A 16,532-nucleotide genomic window follows, 5' to 3' on the forward strand; every position below is an offset into this window, starting at 1 on the left:
AATGAGGAATACAGAGTGACTCGAGAGGGTTTGTTGGAAAGCCATTTCAGAGAGGATGAAAGGTTAAGTGAGGCTGAAAGTTGGGTGAGGCTGCCTCACTATGAAGTTCAACATTTATAGAATTTTCTTAATGGCTGGGAAGGCATTGTTCCATTACTTGTGTCGGCAAGCCTGGGATAATTTAACAGTAGACTTCACGTGCATTCCGCTTCTCCAGAAATCTTCGACAGATTGCGCGTGATTTACGCAACGCAGATGTGCAATTGACAGATGCTGACACGTCTTGATAAAGCAGATGCCTCTTTAATATCCGGAATTTACGCTTCGAGTTCTGAGCTTCGTTGAGGGCAAAGATTGCATGTGACAAGTGCGGACAAATCTAGAAAAGGAAGATTGGCCCGGAGTTTCATGCCCAACTTTTGAGAAAGCGAGTGCCTCCTTGATAACTGGAATCAGCCTCATCGAGTGCTATTTTTTTATAGAGGTGCGTAGTTCATTTCAAAGTGCATTGAAATTCTGCTTGTAAAACTCCCCTTTGCACTTCTAACCTCTGGATTTAGCCCATCTTTTCTTTCTCCAAAACCTCTGAAAATGTCTGGCCCTTCCGATCGTCGTTTTGACTTAAACTTCCGTGAAGAGGCGGCCCCACCTTCTCCAGATAACATATGGCACCCATCCTTCATATCTCTTACTGGTCCTGTTACCGTTGGGGACTCGGTGATGAAAAATGCCATGACCGCTGCGGTGCTGGCCCGGAACATTGTCACTCCCAAAGATACCAGGCCACTGTCCAGACGATCTGATGATTTGGCTGTTAAGGATTCTCTGGCTCTCAGTGTGCAGTGCGCAGGTTTTGTGTCCAATCTGGCCCAACGTCTATTTGCTCGAACCCGTCAAGTTGAATCACTGGTGGCTGAAGTGATAAGTCTCAAGCAGGAGATCAAAGGGCTTAAGCAAGAGAATAAGCAGTTGCACAGGCTAGCGCATGATTATGCTACAAACATGAAGAGGAAGATTGATCAGATGCAAGATTCTGATAGTCAAATTGCTCTTGATCATCAGAGGTTCGTGGGGTTGTACCGCGTAGTAAAGCTCCAAATGATCAAAATCCACTACCTCCTCCTTCTGTGGCTCCGCCGACTGCTGAGGCTCCGCCCAACTAGCCTTTGTGAAGGCCTCTTCTTGTATTATGTTGTGTTTCTTTATTTCCCTGTTTCCTGTTCATTTCCATGAAGTTTAATGTTAAAATCCTTTGCATATTTGTTAATGTTTCAAAATAGAAAACCATACCCAAAAATAATTAAACAAGCAATAATATTGACAATCATGGCAGAATAAATGGGTTGCCTCCCAAAAAGCGATTGCTTTAATGTCTTCCAGCCGGACGCTGCCACATATATCAACCTTCATGGGTACCCACGGCATAGTGGGTTGTCTCCTCCACATCATGTTCTACAAAGCTCTCGTAGTAAGGCTTCACGCGATGCCCATTCACCTTGAACTCTTGACCTGTTTTGAAACTACGAACTTGGATTGCACCATGAGGAAAAATATTAGTAATAACAAAGGGTCCATGATGTGTAAATTAACTAGCACTCAAATTAACCCTCTTTTTATCAATTGTAGTAAGTATGTAAGTAGGGATCGTTCTAGGCCGGGGATTAGGAGAGATTGCAAAATCACTTGAAAACTGACTCAAATACGTAAAAACAAGTTTAAAACACTAAACTAGACTCAAAGAATGCAAAACTAAACTTTAAAATACCAAAACAAACCAAAAGACTCAAAACAACACCAAAACACTCAAAACTGCCTTAAAAACACAATCTGGGCAGTTTTGAACACTAGACACAAACTTGGACGAAATTAGGTTTTAACTTGACTCAAAACACTTAAAAACACAAACTAACTTGACTTCTAACTAATATGACTCAACAAAGAAAAGGGGGATTGATTTTGGACGAATTTGAAAACAAAACAAAACTTTGTAAAACGAACAGATTTTAAAACGAATTTGGTTTAAATGAATGGATGGAAGGCTAGCTAAGGGGTTCATCTCCACACATGTCACACTTGCATTCAAAACGATTTCCAATTGCTTTTCAATAACCCATGAATTCTCAACGCCCCAAGTTAATTAGGTCCGCTTAAATTAACCTTCAGATTTTCCTAACGTTATTGAATTGGATGATTGCATACGACAACCCAAAGCATTCCCCACAAGTCCCCTACATGATTGCATAATAGAGATACAAGCAAGAATCATCAAGTTCTATGAAAACCATAAGCATTGACGAAGCACTTGTTACTATGATTGCATGAAACTTATGCCAAGAATTTACTTAACGCGATTGAGATCATCAACCTTTACTACTTGTGAATATAAGTCCATAACGATTAGGTGAAATTTCCTTATATCCTAGCATTCAATTTATGCATGATAATTAAGCGTGCACTCTCAACCAACACACACATAGATAAGTAAATTGAATTCACAACTTATGAAACGCAATTAGAAGTAATCAATTCATATCGCAAGCATAAACATGTATTTCGAATCCCCCCTAGCCAAGGGGGGGTTTAGTTCCTCATACTCGCAAAGCAAAGATACATAAATTTAGAAATTAAAATCCAAAGAAAGAAAACACCTAGAACGCTCCAACTTGGCAGCAAGCGCATCCAAGAATTCTCCTTCCTCCTTGCTACGGCAGAGAAGTTTAGAACAGGTTTTTGGGGTTATTTGTGGTGTAGAATGGATGGGGAATGGTATGAAAAGGTTTAGGGTTGATGGTTGGTGCTTCTAGGGTTGTTTTTGGGTAGGAATTATGGTGAATGGTGATGGAAAGCTGCGGCAAAGGAGAGGGCAGATTTCTGGCGTGAATTATTGTGTAGGAGAGGTGGTATCTCCGGCCAAAAGGGTTTAATGAGTATATATAGGCACTTCAAAACCCTAGCAATCAGATTAGGGTTTCTAGAAGCCCAAATCCACCAGAAATTAGGTTAAAACAATCAGATTTTTAGTGGGAATAAGGCCTAAGGTGCGGCTAGGGTTAGGGTTTAGAGATGGGCCTTCTAGAATGCCTTGCAAGGCAAGGAAATCAGATATTCTAGAGGCCTAGGTGCGGCTAGGGTTAGGGTCCACAAGGAATTAGGGTTTAGGTCATCTAAAAGCCCAAAGCCAAGAATAGAAACTCTCGAAAATGGAAACCTCCAAGAATAGAAACTTCCAACTTTAGAAACTTTGGTTTCCAAATCTGAATTCTTTGTTCTTCACTTTCATTTCTTCATTTCTTAAGCTCCTTTGACCTTCAAACTCGTCCATTCCTTGTGCTCCATTAGCATACACTCCATTCCAGTCAATTTTGCTCTAAAATGCTCCATTTTGCACTTCTTTGCATACTTCGTCTCTAAACCTGAAATTGCACGAAAATGACTTTAAACACTAAAATAACTAAAGAAAAACAACATAAATGCTTAAGAACAAGCCAACTAAGTCGCATAAATATGCTCCTATCAGTCCAATCCAACGTGAACGTAGCTTACCCGGAAATAGACGAAGACGAGAATTAAACAACACTTTTTGTCCAACAGAGAAGGACTTGGTGCGAATCATCTTGTCATGAAAGGCCTTCGTCTTTTCCTTGTAAAGTCGAGCATTCTCGTAAGCTTCATTCCGTATTTCATCAAGTTCATTCAATTGAAGCTTACGATGAATTCCCGCCTCATCTACATCCATGTTGAACCTCCTCACGGCCCAATGGGCCTTGTGCTCCAACTCTACAGGTAAGTGACATGATTTTCCATACACAAGCCGAAAGGGGGACATTGATAGGAGCATATTTATGCGTCTTAGTTAGCTAGTTCTTATGCATTTCCATGGTGTTTTCTTAGTTAAAGTAGTCTTTTAAGCTAGTTTTATGTGTTTTCAGGTTTTAAGGCCAAAGGATGCAAGAAGATGCATTTTGGAGCTTTTTGGAGCAAAATTGGGCTTAGAATAATTATCACATAATTGGAGCCAAGGTTTGGACGAATTTGAAGACTTGAAGATGATGATTCCTACTTGAACAAGGTTTCCTAGTTGAAGTAGGAAAGTGCTTACATGAAGGAGGATTCCTAATCGACGAAGGATTCCTAATCGACAAAGGATTCCTAATTGAAGATGGATTCCTAATCACATGAGGATTCGTAGAAGAACAAGGATTCCTACTTGAAGTAGGAAAGTTAAGCCAAGGTTTCCTACTTTAGTTTGATTTTTCCTAATTGTCCCTAAAAGTTTCAGCAATTATGAAGACTTTCTAAGCATTCTAGGACACAAAACAAAAGCCTAGAACCCTTTTTGAACCCTTGCCGCACCCCCCTTTGCATTTCCTCTTCCCTATTTCCTGTTTTTATGCTTTAAAACACCTTCCTTTTGTGTTTTAAACCCTAGCCGAATTTCCCTTGCCCTTTCCCTTAATTTTCTGATTTGTAGCTTTAAACTTAATTCCTGATTACCTAATTAGCCTAGGGTTTTTAATTTCCTAATCCCTTTAAATAAACATGTTTTGGCAGCCACAAACAGACCCATTCACGCCAGAAACTGAACACCACCTTCAACAGCCCCATTCCTTCACCATTCACCATATTTTCTGACCCAAAACTACCCTAGCCGCACCACCCATCAACCCTAAACACTTCCATACGTCTTCCATCCATTCTACATCATTCAATTACCCAAGAAACCACCAACATCCAATCTGCCGCAAGCAAGGAAAGGGGACAGATTCACTCAATTGTTTGGCTCTTCATTCTGAGTTGTTGAACAATTTTAGGTGTATTCTATCTTATATTTCAATGTCTAATTCATGTAATCTTTGTTTTGCTTTGAGTATGATTGGCTAAATTCGTTTTGGCTAAGGGTGTATTCAAAACCATGATTATATATGTGAAATAAGTTGATTACTTTCAGTTATCGTTGCATAAGTCGTGAATACAATTTGCTTAACCGTTTGATTTAGAACTTATTCTTGTATGTTGATTGAGAGTGCACGCTTAATTTGCATGCTTGAATTTGGTGCTAGGATATAAGTTTGTTTCACCTAATCGTTATGAATTTATATTCGCAAGTAGTGAAGGTCGCTAGTCACGATCGTGTTAAGTAGATTCCTGGCAAGAGTATCATGCTTTTCATAGTTACAAATGCCTTGTCGATGCTTATGATTTCCAAAGAACGTAATGATTCTAACTTGTGTCTTTATCATGCTGTTCATATAGAGAACTTGTTAGGAATAATTTGTTTGCGATGCATATTCATCCAATTCAATGATTCTAGGGAAATCTGAAGGTTAATTTAAGCGGACCTAATTAACTTGGAGTGTCGAGGTTCATAACTTATTGAATTGATAACTGGAAATCGATTACGTTGCATAAATTTCATGTGTGGAGAAGAACCCCTTAGCCATTCCATCATCCATTGATTCATCACAATTTTGTCTTACAATCTGTTTTCTTTTTCAATCTGCCCATTTAATTATTTTCGTCCAAAATCAATCCCACCTTATTCCTTTAAGTCATATTACTTAGAACTTGTCTTAGAATATGTTTTTAGGTGTTTTAGGTCATTACGAAACCAAAATTCGTCCAAGTTGTGTTAGAGTCCCAAAACTGCCCAGAAAGTGGTTTTTAGGCAATTTTGAGTGTTTGTTTGCTGTTTTGAGTCTTTTGGTTTGTTTTAGTATTTTAGATTTTAGTTTTGCATTCTTTGAGTCTAGTTTAGTATTTTAAACTTTGTTTTACAGATTTGAGTCAGTTTAGAGTGTTTTAGCAATCCCTCCTAATCCCCGGTTTAAGAACGATCCCTACTTATCCATACTACATTTGTCAACAAGAGGGTTTAATTTGTGTGTTTAGTTATTTTACGCATCAGACATTCCTATGGGTGTTTTGTAGGCGGTCCTATAAGCCCACAATGCATCTTCTAACCTCAAGCTCCAATCTTTTCTTGTTGGCCCAACTGTCTTCTCCAGAATCTGTTTTATCTCCCGATTCGACACCTCGGCTTGCCCGCTTGTTTGAGGATGATAGGGTGTCGAAACCCTATGTGTAACGTTGTACTTCTTAAGCAGTGCCTCGATTGTGCGATTACAAAAATGTGAACCTCCATCACTTATAAGAACTCGAGGCATTCCAAACCTAGCAAAAATGTTAGACTTCACAAATTCTGCAACCACTTTGGAATCGTTAGTCCGGGTGGCTTTTGCTTCCACCCATTTGGAAACATAATCCACCGCCAACAAGATATAGAGAAAACCATGTGATGACGGAAAAGGACCCATAAAATCAATTCCCCACACATCAAATATTTCAACAGAAAGTATAGGGTTTTGTGGCATTTGATCCTTAGCATTTATATTACCCATTCGTTGACAACGATCACATGTAAGGCAAAATGTCCTAGCATCCCTAAAAATGGTTGGCCAATAAAACCCACATTCTAAGACTTTAAGGGCAGTGCGTTGGGTGCCAAAATGTCCCCCACATGCATATGAATGACAGAATGTTAAAATAGATTGAAACTTAGATTCATTCACACAACGGCGTACAATCTGATCGGGACAAAATTTCCAAAAGTATGGATCATCCCAAACATAAAACCTAGCATCCTTTTTAAGCTTATCACGTTGATTCCTATTAAGTGTGCTAGGGATATGTTTAGACACCAGGAAGTTCACCAAATCTGCATATCAAGGCTCACTTACCTGAATAGACATTAATTGCTTATCGGGGAAGGTTTCAGAAATTGGCGATGCTTCCTCATGCACCATTCAACTTAGGTGGTCAGCCACCACATTCTCCACGCCCTTCTTATCCCGAATCTCAATGTCAAACTCTTGTAGAAGCAACATCCATCGAATTAGTATAGGCTTGGCCTCCTTTTTCGTGAGCAAATACTTGAGAGCTGCATGATCAGTAAAAATAATAACTTTAGTACCAAGTAAGTATGATCAGAACTTATCTAATGAAAATACCACAGCAAGTAATTCTTTTTCAGTGGTGGAGTAATTTAATTGAGCATCATTTGGTGTCCTAGAGGCATAATAAATAACATGAGGTTGTTTGTTCTTTCGCTACCCCAAAACAGCACCAATCGCATAGTTTGAAGCATCGCACATCAACTCGAATGGAAGGCTCCAATCTGGAGGTGTGATAATGGGAGCCGAAGTAAGAACTTCTTTTAATTGCTTGAATGCCGTGGAGCATGCATCATCAAACTCGAAAGCCACCTCTTTTTGAAGCAATCGGCATAGTGGTTGTGCAATCTTGGAGAAATCCTTTATGAAACGCCTATAAAAACCTGCGTGACCAAGAAACGAACGAACCTCTCTAACCGAAGTTGGAGAGGGTAAGGGACGAACAAGGTCTACCTTAGATTTATCCACTTCAATGCCTTCTTCGGAAATAATATGTCCTAGAACAATACCTTGCTTAACCATGAAGTGACATTTTTCCCAATTAAGCACAAGATTCGTTTCAACACAACGTTTCAAAATTAAGGTCAGATTACTCAAGCAATGATCGAATGAATTACCAAACACGCTAAAATCATCCATGAATATCTCAATAATTTTCTCCACATAATCAGAAAAGATACTCACCATGCATCGTTGAAATGTCGCAGGGGCATTGCACAAACTAAATGGCATGCGCCTGTATGCAAAGGTGCCAAAGGGGCACGTGAACGTTGTCTTTTCTTGGTCCTCCGGAGCTATCACAATTTGGTTATATCCGGAATATCCATCAAGAAAACAATAAAATTGATAACTGGCTAACCTTTCTAACATTTGGTCCAGGAATGGCAACGGAAAGTGATCCTTCCTTGTCATGGCAATTAAATTCCTGTAATCAATATAAACACGCCAACCGATCACCACACGAGTGGGTACAAGCTCTTGTTCTTCATTCTTCACCACCGTGACTCCGGACATCTTTGGAACAACCTGCACGGGAGACACCCAACGACTATCAGAAATAGGGTATATAACACCACAATCAAGCAATTTTATAACCTCCTTCTTTACTACTTCCAACATGGGTGGATTAAGGCGACGTTGAGCCTCCCGAGATGGTTTAGCTCCCTCCTCCAAAAGGATGCGATGCATGCACGTGGTGGGACTAATGCCTTTGATATCAGCCAAGGTCCATCCAATGGCAGATTTGTGCTCCTTTAACACCCTTATCAACTTGTCTTCTTCTTGGGCCGTGAGTGAGCTAGATATGATGACGGGTAATGTCTGATCTTCTCCCAAGAAAACATACTTCAAGTGACAAGGTAATGGCTTCAACTCCAGTGTAGGTGGCTGCACAATTGATGGAAGTAACTTGTTAGCCAAAACCGAATCTAAAATTGAGAGTGGAGACTTACCAGATTGTAAGGGTAACGATGCGAGGGCCGCGACCATTTCAAATACTTCACCACAAGGGGGCACGGCAATATGATCAGATTCCATGCCGTGGGTTGCAAGTATTCCCCCACCCTCATTTCTTGCTCCTATGTCGTGCACTAAGGCTATTTCAAGTGCATCGTCGTTCATTCGATCCAAATGTACCTGTGCCAAAGAATCAACAATGTCAATAGCAAAACTGATGCGTAAAATAACTAAACACACAAATTAAACCCTCTTTTTATCAATTGTAGCAATGTATGTAAGTAGGGATCGTTCTAGACCGGGGATTAGGAGGGATTGCAAAATCACTTGGACATGACTCAAAAACGTAAAAACAAGTTTTAAACACTAAAATAGACTCAAAGAATGCAAAACTAAACTTTAAAACACCAAAACAAACCAAAAGACTCAAAACAGCACCAAAACACTCAAAACTGCCTTAAAAACACAATCTGGGCAGTTTTGGACACTAAGCACCAAATTGGACGAATTTGGGTTTTAACTTGAATCAAAACACTTAAAAACACAAAGTAAAACACTTACTAACTAATTTTGACACTTTAAAACAAAGGGGGATTGGTTTTGGACGAATTTAAAAACAAACCAAACTTTGTAAATTAGAACAGATTGTAAAAACGAATTTGATTTAAATGGGTGAATGGAAGGCGAGCTAAGGGGTTCATCTCCACACATGTTATACTTGCATACAAAACGATTTCCAATTGCTTTTCAATAAACCATGAATTCTCAATGCCCCAAGTTAATTAGGTCCGCTTAAATTAACCTTCAGATTTCCCTAACGTTATTGAATTGGATGATTGCATACGACAACCCAAAACATTCCCCACAAGTCCCCTACATGATTGCATAATAGAGATACAAGCAAGAATCATTAAGTTCTATGAAAACCATAAGCATTGACGAAGCACTTGTTACTATGACTGCATGAAACTTATGCCAAGAATTTACTTAACGCGATTGAGATCATCAACCTTTACTACTTGTGAATATAATTCCATAACAATTAGGTGAAATTTCCTTATATCCTAGCATTCAATTTATGCATGATAATTAAGCGTGCACTCTCAACCAACACACACAAATCAATGTAATTCTCATGGATAAGTAAATTGAATTCACAACTTATGAAACGCAATTAGAAGTAATCAAATCATAACACAAGCATAAACATGTATTTCGAATCCCCCCCTAGCCAAGGGGGGTTTAGTTCCTCATACGTACAAAACAAAGAGAATTGAATTTAAACATTGAAATGAAAGGAAAAGAAACACCTAGAAATTCCAGCGACGCGAACTTGAATGGCATGAACTTCCGAGCTTCCTTCTCCTCCTCCTTGGTGCGGCAAAGGACTTTAGGGACAGGTTGGGACTTTAGGTGTATGGATGCATGGTTATGGATGGATGTAGTAGTGTTTAGGGGATGGGGATGGTGCGGCAAGACTTAGAACTAGGGGGGATGGTGTTTGATGGGTGCGGCAAGAGTGAGGAGAGGGTTGGACGAATTTCTGGAGTGAATTGTGAATTGTGGTGAGTGGTCATCTGATTTAGGGGTTAATAGGAGTATATATAGGCACTTAAAACCCTAGGGTAATCAGATATGGACTTGGATAACCCAAATCCACAAGGAAATAGGTCTAAACAATCAGATTTTGCAAGGAAAAAGGCTCCTAGGTGCGGCTGGATAGGGATAAGGTGGATAAGGCTTCTAGAAAGCCTTGCAAGGCAAGGAAATCAGATTTCTAGAAGCTAGGGTGCGGCACCAATGTAGGGATTAGGGATAGGGCTTCTAGAAAGCCCCAAAACTGATAGGAATTGCATGAAACCCACGGCAAGGATGTAAACTTTCTAGAAACTTCTCATTTGTGTCCTACAACACTTAGGAGTCCTTCTAGCATTAGGAAAACATGTCCCAATCCTCTCTTGACTTGGAATTCTTCTCCTACTTCATCTTGGAAACCTTTCCTTCTTGGACTTGGAAAACTTCTTTGTTGCTGAAACTTGATGCCATTTGGATTTACTTTTCCTACTTTCACCCTTGAATTCATCTTAATTTCGTTTTAGTTTACTTTGATTTGCAATTTGTTTAGTTTTAATTCAATTTCGTCAGAAATCAAACCCCCTTTTCTGTTTTATGTTATTAGGTCAGAATCTGTCCTAATTAGGTTCTTTAGAGTGTTTTGAGTCAATATAGGTTAGAATCTGTCCATAAACATTGTTTGGGTCTTAGTTTAGTCTTAAATTCGTCCAATTTCATCTCTAGAATCTGTTTTGAGTCTAATTGTTAGTATTGTGCTGTGATGCGTAAAATAACTTAACACACAAATTAAACCCTCTTGTTGACAATTGTAGTATGAATAAGTAGGGATCGTTCTAGACCGGGGATTAGGAGGGATTGCTAAACACTTGAAAACTGACTTAGAAACGTAAAACCAAAGTTTAAACACTAGATTAGACTCAAAGAATGCAAAATTAAAGTTTAAAACACTAAAACAAACCAAAAACTCAAAACAGCAACCAAAAGACTCAAAACTGCCTTAAAAACACTTTCTGGGCAGTTTTGAGCACAAAGCACCAAATGTAGTATATGAGCAAATAGGGATCGTTCTAACCGGTGATTAACTAGGGATGCTAATCAATGTAAAACTGACTCAAGAACATAAAAATATAATGTAGAACACTAAACTAGACTCAATTAATGCAAAACTAGGGTTTTAAAACACCTAAACAAACTAAAAACTCAAAACAGCAACTAAAAGGCTCAAAACTGCCTTAAAACCACTTTCTGGGCAGTTTTGAGTACCTAACACTAGTTTGGACGAATTTGGACTATGACTTGACTCAAAACACTTAAAAACACAACTAAATGGATTTCTAACTAATCTAACACTTTAAAATAGATGGGGGAATGATTTTGACGAAATTAAAACTTTAAAACTCAAACTTTAAAAACAAATGTAAAGCAAAACAGATTGTGATTAAATAGAATGGTGAGAAGCTAGTTAGAGGGTTCCTTATCCACACATGAACATATGTATACAACTCGATCTCCAATTACTCTTTCAACAAACCATGAATGACAATGCCCCAAATTAACTAGATTGCACCAATTAATTCTCAGATTTCCCTAGATTCATTGAATTGAATGGAATACGCATTACAACCAAATTATTCTTATCAAGGACCCTAACTATGGAATACGCATGATAGAGACACATATCAAAGATCATTAAGTTTAATGGAAATCATAAGCATTGACGAGGCATTCATAACTATGGGATACGCATGTTACTCTTGCCTAGGATTTACTTAACACAATCGTGACTAGCGACTTTCACTACTTATGAATATAAGTTAATAACGATTAGGTGAAATTCCCTTATATCCTAGCATCAAGTTTAAGCATGCAAATTAAGTGTCGACCCTCAACCCACATACGTAAACAAGTTATCAATCAAATAGATAAGTAAATCACATTCACAATTTCTGAAATCATAATTGGAAGAAATCAAATCATATAAAACATACGTCCATGGCTTCAAATTCACCTCTAACTAAAAAGAAATTAGTTCCACATGTTTAACATAATTGAAAAGCAAGTTAAATTAAACATGAAAACAGAAACAAAGAAAGAAAGAACTCTAGAAACTCCAATGGTTGAAGATTGCATGCGACAAAGCCTTCCTCCTCTCCAAAGGTCACGGCAAAGCTCCTCTCTTTGGTGGAATGGAAGTGTTGCGGCAAAAGGATGGGGGAAGGTTAGAAAATATGGAAGAATGGTGGTAGATGGCTTGCGGCAAGGAAGAAAAATGGCTAGAATTGTGTTTTTGAGGTTTTTGGATGTGTAGAATGGTGTGGCTGGAAGTATGGACGAAAATTAGGTGATTCAACCCTAAAATATGTATTTATAGGCACCACAAAACCCTAGAGAAATCAGCACAAGTAATGGGCTAGGGTTTAGGGTGCGGCAAGGGTAGAGATCCACAATGAATTAGGGTTTCTAGAAAGCCTTGCAAGGCAAGGAAAATAGGGTTTCTAGAAAGCTTATTTCATCTAGAAGCCCAAAGCCAAGAATAGAAACTCTCAAAAAATGGAAACCTTCAAGAATAGAAACTTCCAACATTAGAAACTTTGGTTGCCAATTCCGACTTCTTTGTTCTTCACTTTCATTTCTTCATTTCTTAAACTCATTTGACCTTCAAACTTGTCCATTCCCTATGCTCCATAAGCATACATTCCATTTAAGCTCATTTTTGCTCTAAAATGCACCAAAATGCACTTTCTTGCTTCAATTGCCATATGAACCTACAAACACACGAAACTAGCTTAAATCACTATAATAAACAATAACTAACAACGTAAATGCAAGAAAACAAGATAACAAAGTCGCATAAATATGCTCCTATCAAATTCCCCCACACTTAGCTTTTGCTAGTCCTCGAGCAAAATAAAGAATTAAAGAAAAACAAAATGAACAAAACAAACAAAACACAACCTAAACCTTCCAACATTTACCTCAGGGATTTCCAATACACCTGACATGTTAAAAATCATCATTCCCACAGATTTTAGTCATCTTTACACTTAAGCACACACTTAATCATAGTCACCACGTACTAGTTCACATTTAACCAATTAAAACATGATTTTGAACGCAGTAACATGCCTTAGAGAATTTGCTCAATTCCTTACTAGATATGCACTCAATTTTCACACAGATTTTCTGACTACACACCCTATACTAGTTATATGTGAGAAGATTGATGTAAATATGAAAACGAATGCTCACATATATGTTATAACAAGGAAAGCTTTCTCTGAATTTAATAAGCATGTATATGATCTCATGAAAGGAATGCTCCTACTTAGACGCGAGAACCAGTGACACCATATGCTCATACCAATCCCAAACTCCACAAATTGAAATACACAACACTCAAGATAGAAGTTAAGGGTTGTAACGGGGCTTGGGGTATTGGCTAACAAAGAAAGGTGAAGGGTAAACAAACGTTCTTAAAACAATAGTAAGCAAAGCAATGAAATTGACTCTTCGAATTCACTTTTGAATGCAAAAATCAACTTTTAAACTCAAAGGGGAAATTCATGCAACACTTAGGGTCAAATTCACTGTTTTGGACCCATTCTTCAACAACCAACACCTTAGAGCTCATTTTCATGCTCTTTCAACTCTTTTTCACACTTTTCACTTTGTTTTTTTTTCTTTTCTTTTCTTTTCTACCCCATGCCTCATTTAAGACTTTGGCACACAATACACAAGGCTCACTTTCCCCCACACTTGTTTTCTGCACACCCTTGATCAAAAGGAATTCATTTTAAGTCATGCTTACTATGCTTTAAGAACAAGGGTATGGATGGTCCTAATCTAGGCTAGGTAAGGATAACGTGGGTTAACAAACAATATAGGCTAAACAAGGCTTAACGGGGCTAAAACCTACAAAACAAATGTATGGAATGAAGGCTTTTTGGCTATGGTGGTACTACTAAACAACTTCATCTTGAATACGTGTTATGCAATTCAATGAAATGTTTTGAATGAAATTGGCATGAGTTCTAGCATTTGGAACTAAAGTGATGAAACGCCTTCTAAGTAATAACCAAGCAAAGAATAGTGAGATCATGCAACGACTTTAGAAAACAAGAATGCACAGATTTTAACTCTCCAAATAATGTTTAGGCTCAAGTCTCACAAGGTTGTAGCGTTAGTTTGAGTTCCTTCCTTCAAACATGTTACAAAAACTAATTTTTTTCTTTATGATTACATGTGAATTCATAAGTTATAACCACAACCAAGCATAAACCAAGAGTAAATCAAACTTTCATCCATGTTTATAACTCTCTTTAACAGTCATGCAATTAAAAACCGAATCCTCATCATTGTGTTGGAAGGTACCCTAAGACACAAACAAACACACAAAAACAACTTTAAAACGACTCTTTTTGGGTTTTGTAAAACAAGTTTTCAAATTTTTATGGGATTTTCGGATTTTTGAATCAAAACACATTAAAACACACCAAAACAGCCTAAAAACGCCTAAAAACAGCAAGAAACAACATTGGAAATTATGAGTGAGAAAACCCTACGAATTTGCATCAAAACACTTTGGTTACCCCCCCACACTTAAACCAAACATTGTCCTCAATGTTTTAAGCATAGACTCACACAAAAACACATAAACAAACAAACAAACACTAACAACCGAACATGGCAGAAACGAAATAAACATCAAAGAGAAGGGTTTAGGAACGCAAATCTGGAATTGGAGTGCTCTCTAGGTCTTCCTTTGTCGAATGCATGGGTTGCCTCCCAAGAAGCGCTTGCTTTAACGTCTTCCAGCCGGACGGTACCTCCATTTAAGCTTGACTAGGTTCCATGGCATGGAGGGGTACATCCTCCATGACATGCTCCTTGAAATACTCATGCACCTGATTGTGGCATTGAGCTTCCCAAGGTCAAAGTAAGAACTCCCATAATCATGGATTCGATTTGGTACCTGCACCACAGAAGGCAATAACCTATTAGTGGAAACGGGAATTGGAATTAGAGGATCAGGCTTACCAATGCATGTAGATGAAGACTCAAAAGGGGCAGCAAAGGTGGTGCTCTCGGCCAGATTTGGTATTTTGGGTGTAATGACATGTTTCGTATGCTCCACTCCAATACCCTCTTTGGTGATGCATCTAGGGACATCCTTCTTGATTGGTGCGCATGAATGTTCCTTCCACACATTTTTAATCACATCTATTGCAAAACAAGAACGAACATCATTAGGATTCTTAACATATTCAGGAACTTTGAATTTAATCAATTCATCACCAAACTCCATTGTTAACTCTCCCTTAGCCACATCAATCTTGGTTTGGGCTGTCTTCATGAAGGGCCTCCCTAATAGTATCGGCAATGGGGTAGAATAGGGTGAATCCTCCATATCAAGCACGTAAAAGTCCGCTGGAAAAATCAAATTGCCCACCTGCACCAAAACATCTTCCAAAACACCCTTTGGATATGCATTAGAACGATCGGCTAATTGAATAATCACACCATCGTTTTTAAGCTCACCTAAGTTCATAGATGCATAAATAGAGTATGGCATAACATTAATCGAAGCCCCTAAGTCTAACATGCATTGTTCAAACTTAGTCTTGCCACTAACGCACGGAATTGTAAAACTACCCGGATCTTTGCATTTAGGGGGTAATTTCCTTTGTAACATGGCAGAAACATTCTCACTTACTTGGACCACCTCTTTGTTCGAAATCCTTCTCCTTGATGTACAAAGTTCTTTTAAAAACTTAGCATACCTCGGGACTTGCTTAATTGCATCAAGGAGCGGAATATTGACTTGAACTTTTCGAAAGGTCTCTAGAATGTCCTTCTCGGCTTCTTCCTTCTTTGATTGCCTAAACCTGCCAGGAAAGGGCACATTCAGTGGAATAGAACTAGAAAAAGTCGAATTTGGACTTACCTTGGTGGTTGAGGACGACTTAGGAGGGTTAGAGGGTGGCGGCATGGATTGGTCATCCTTGGCCGTGGGTTTTGCTTTTTGTGCCTCCTCTTGCATCAACTTGTCCTCCTCGTCTTGACTTGATTTGGATGTATTTGAGTCCGCTCCAACCTGTGTACCACTTCTCAACATGATTGCATTGACGGTTTCAAAGCCTCCTTTCGGGTTCACAACGGTTGAACTAGGCAATCTGCCTTGTTCTCTAATTTGCCCCATAAACTCTGCAATTTGACCCATCTGCTTCTCCAAGTTGTCCACCCGTTTGTCTTGGATTTGTCTCTCCTTATTTTGAGTTTGTACTTCCTGCGTCAAAGTAGTAAGTAACTTAACAACTTGATCATTATCCAAAGACGTACCTGAGGTTGGTGGGGCGGTTTGCACTTGGTTTTGATTGGGGACAAATGGCTTTGTATAAAAGCCCGGTGGTTGCTGCCTAAATCCTCCTTGTTGTTGGGGTTGTTGAGGGTCCCGCCATTTGAAATTCGGATGGTCCCTCCACCCCGGATTGTAAGAATTAGAGTATGGATCATGGCGTGGTTGATTTTGGTTCCCAAAACCCACGGCATTGG

At 38.8% G+C, this 16,532-nt stretch overlaps 1 protein-coding gene across 1 annotated transcript; it reads right to left on the reverse strand.

Annotated features, from left to right (window-relative positions):
- Positions 1-1,399: 1,399 nt before the first annotated feature.
- LOC139193405 (uncharacterized) lies at positions 1,400-3,826 on the reverse strand. The gene is made up of 2 exons (XM_070816404.1): positions 3,544-3,826; positions 1,400-1,527 (listed from the first exon to the last, which is right to left on the reverse strand). The coding sequence occupies exons 1-2, from the start codon at positions 3,824-3,826 to the stop codon at positions 1,400-1,402; spliced, it is 411 nt and encodes a 136-aa protein (XP_070672505.1).
- Between the last annotated feature and the right edge of the window lie 12,706 nt (positions 3,827-16,532).

This window comes from Malus domestica, chromosome 17 (assembly GCF_042453785.1).
Source record: "Malus domestica chromosome 17, GDT2T_hap1".
In the NCBI taxonomy this organism is placed as follows: domain Eukaryota; kingdom Viridiplantae; phylum Streptophyta; class Magnoliopsida; order Rosales; family Rosaceae; genus Malus; species Malus domestica.

Excerpts from the sequence above, each read along its gene's own strand:
- LOC139193405 (XM_070816404.1), bottom strand. The coding sequence starts at position 3,826 with ATGTCCCCCTTTCGGCTTGTGTATGGAAAATCATGTCACTTACCTGTA. Across the intron at positions 1,528-3,543 it reads TCGTCTTCGTCTATTTCCGG|TTCGTAGTTTCAAAACAGGT; the intron begins GTAAGCTACGTT and ends GTGCAATCCAAG.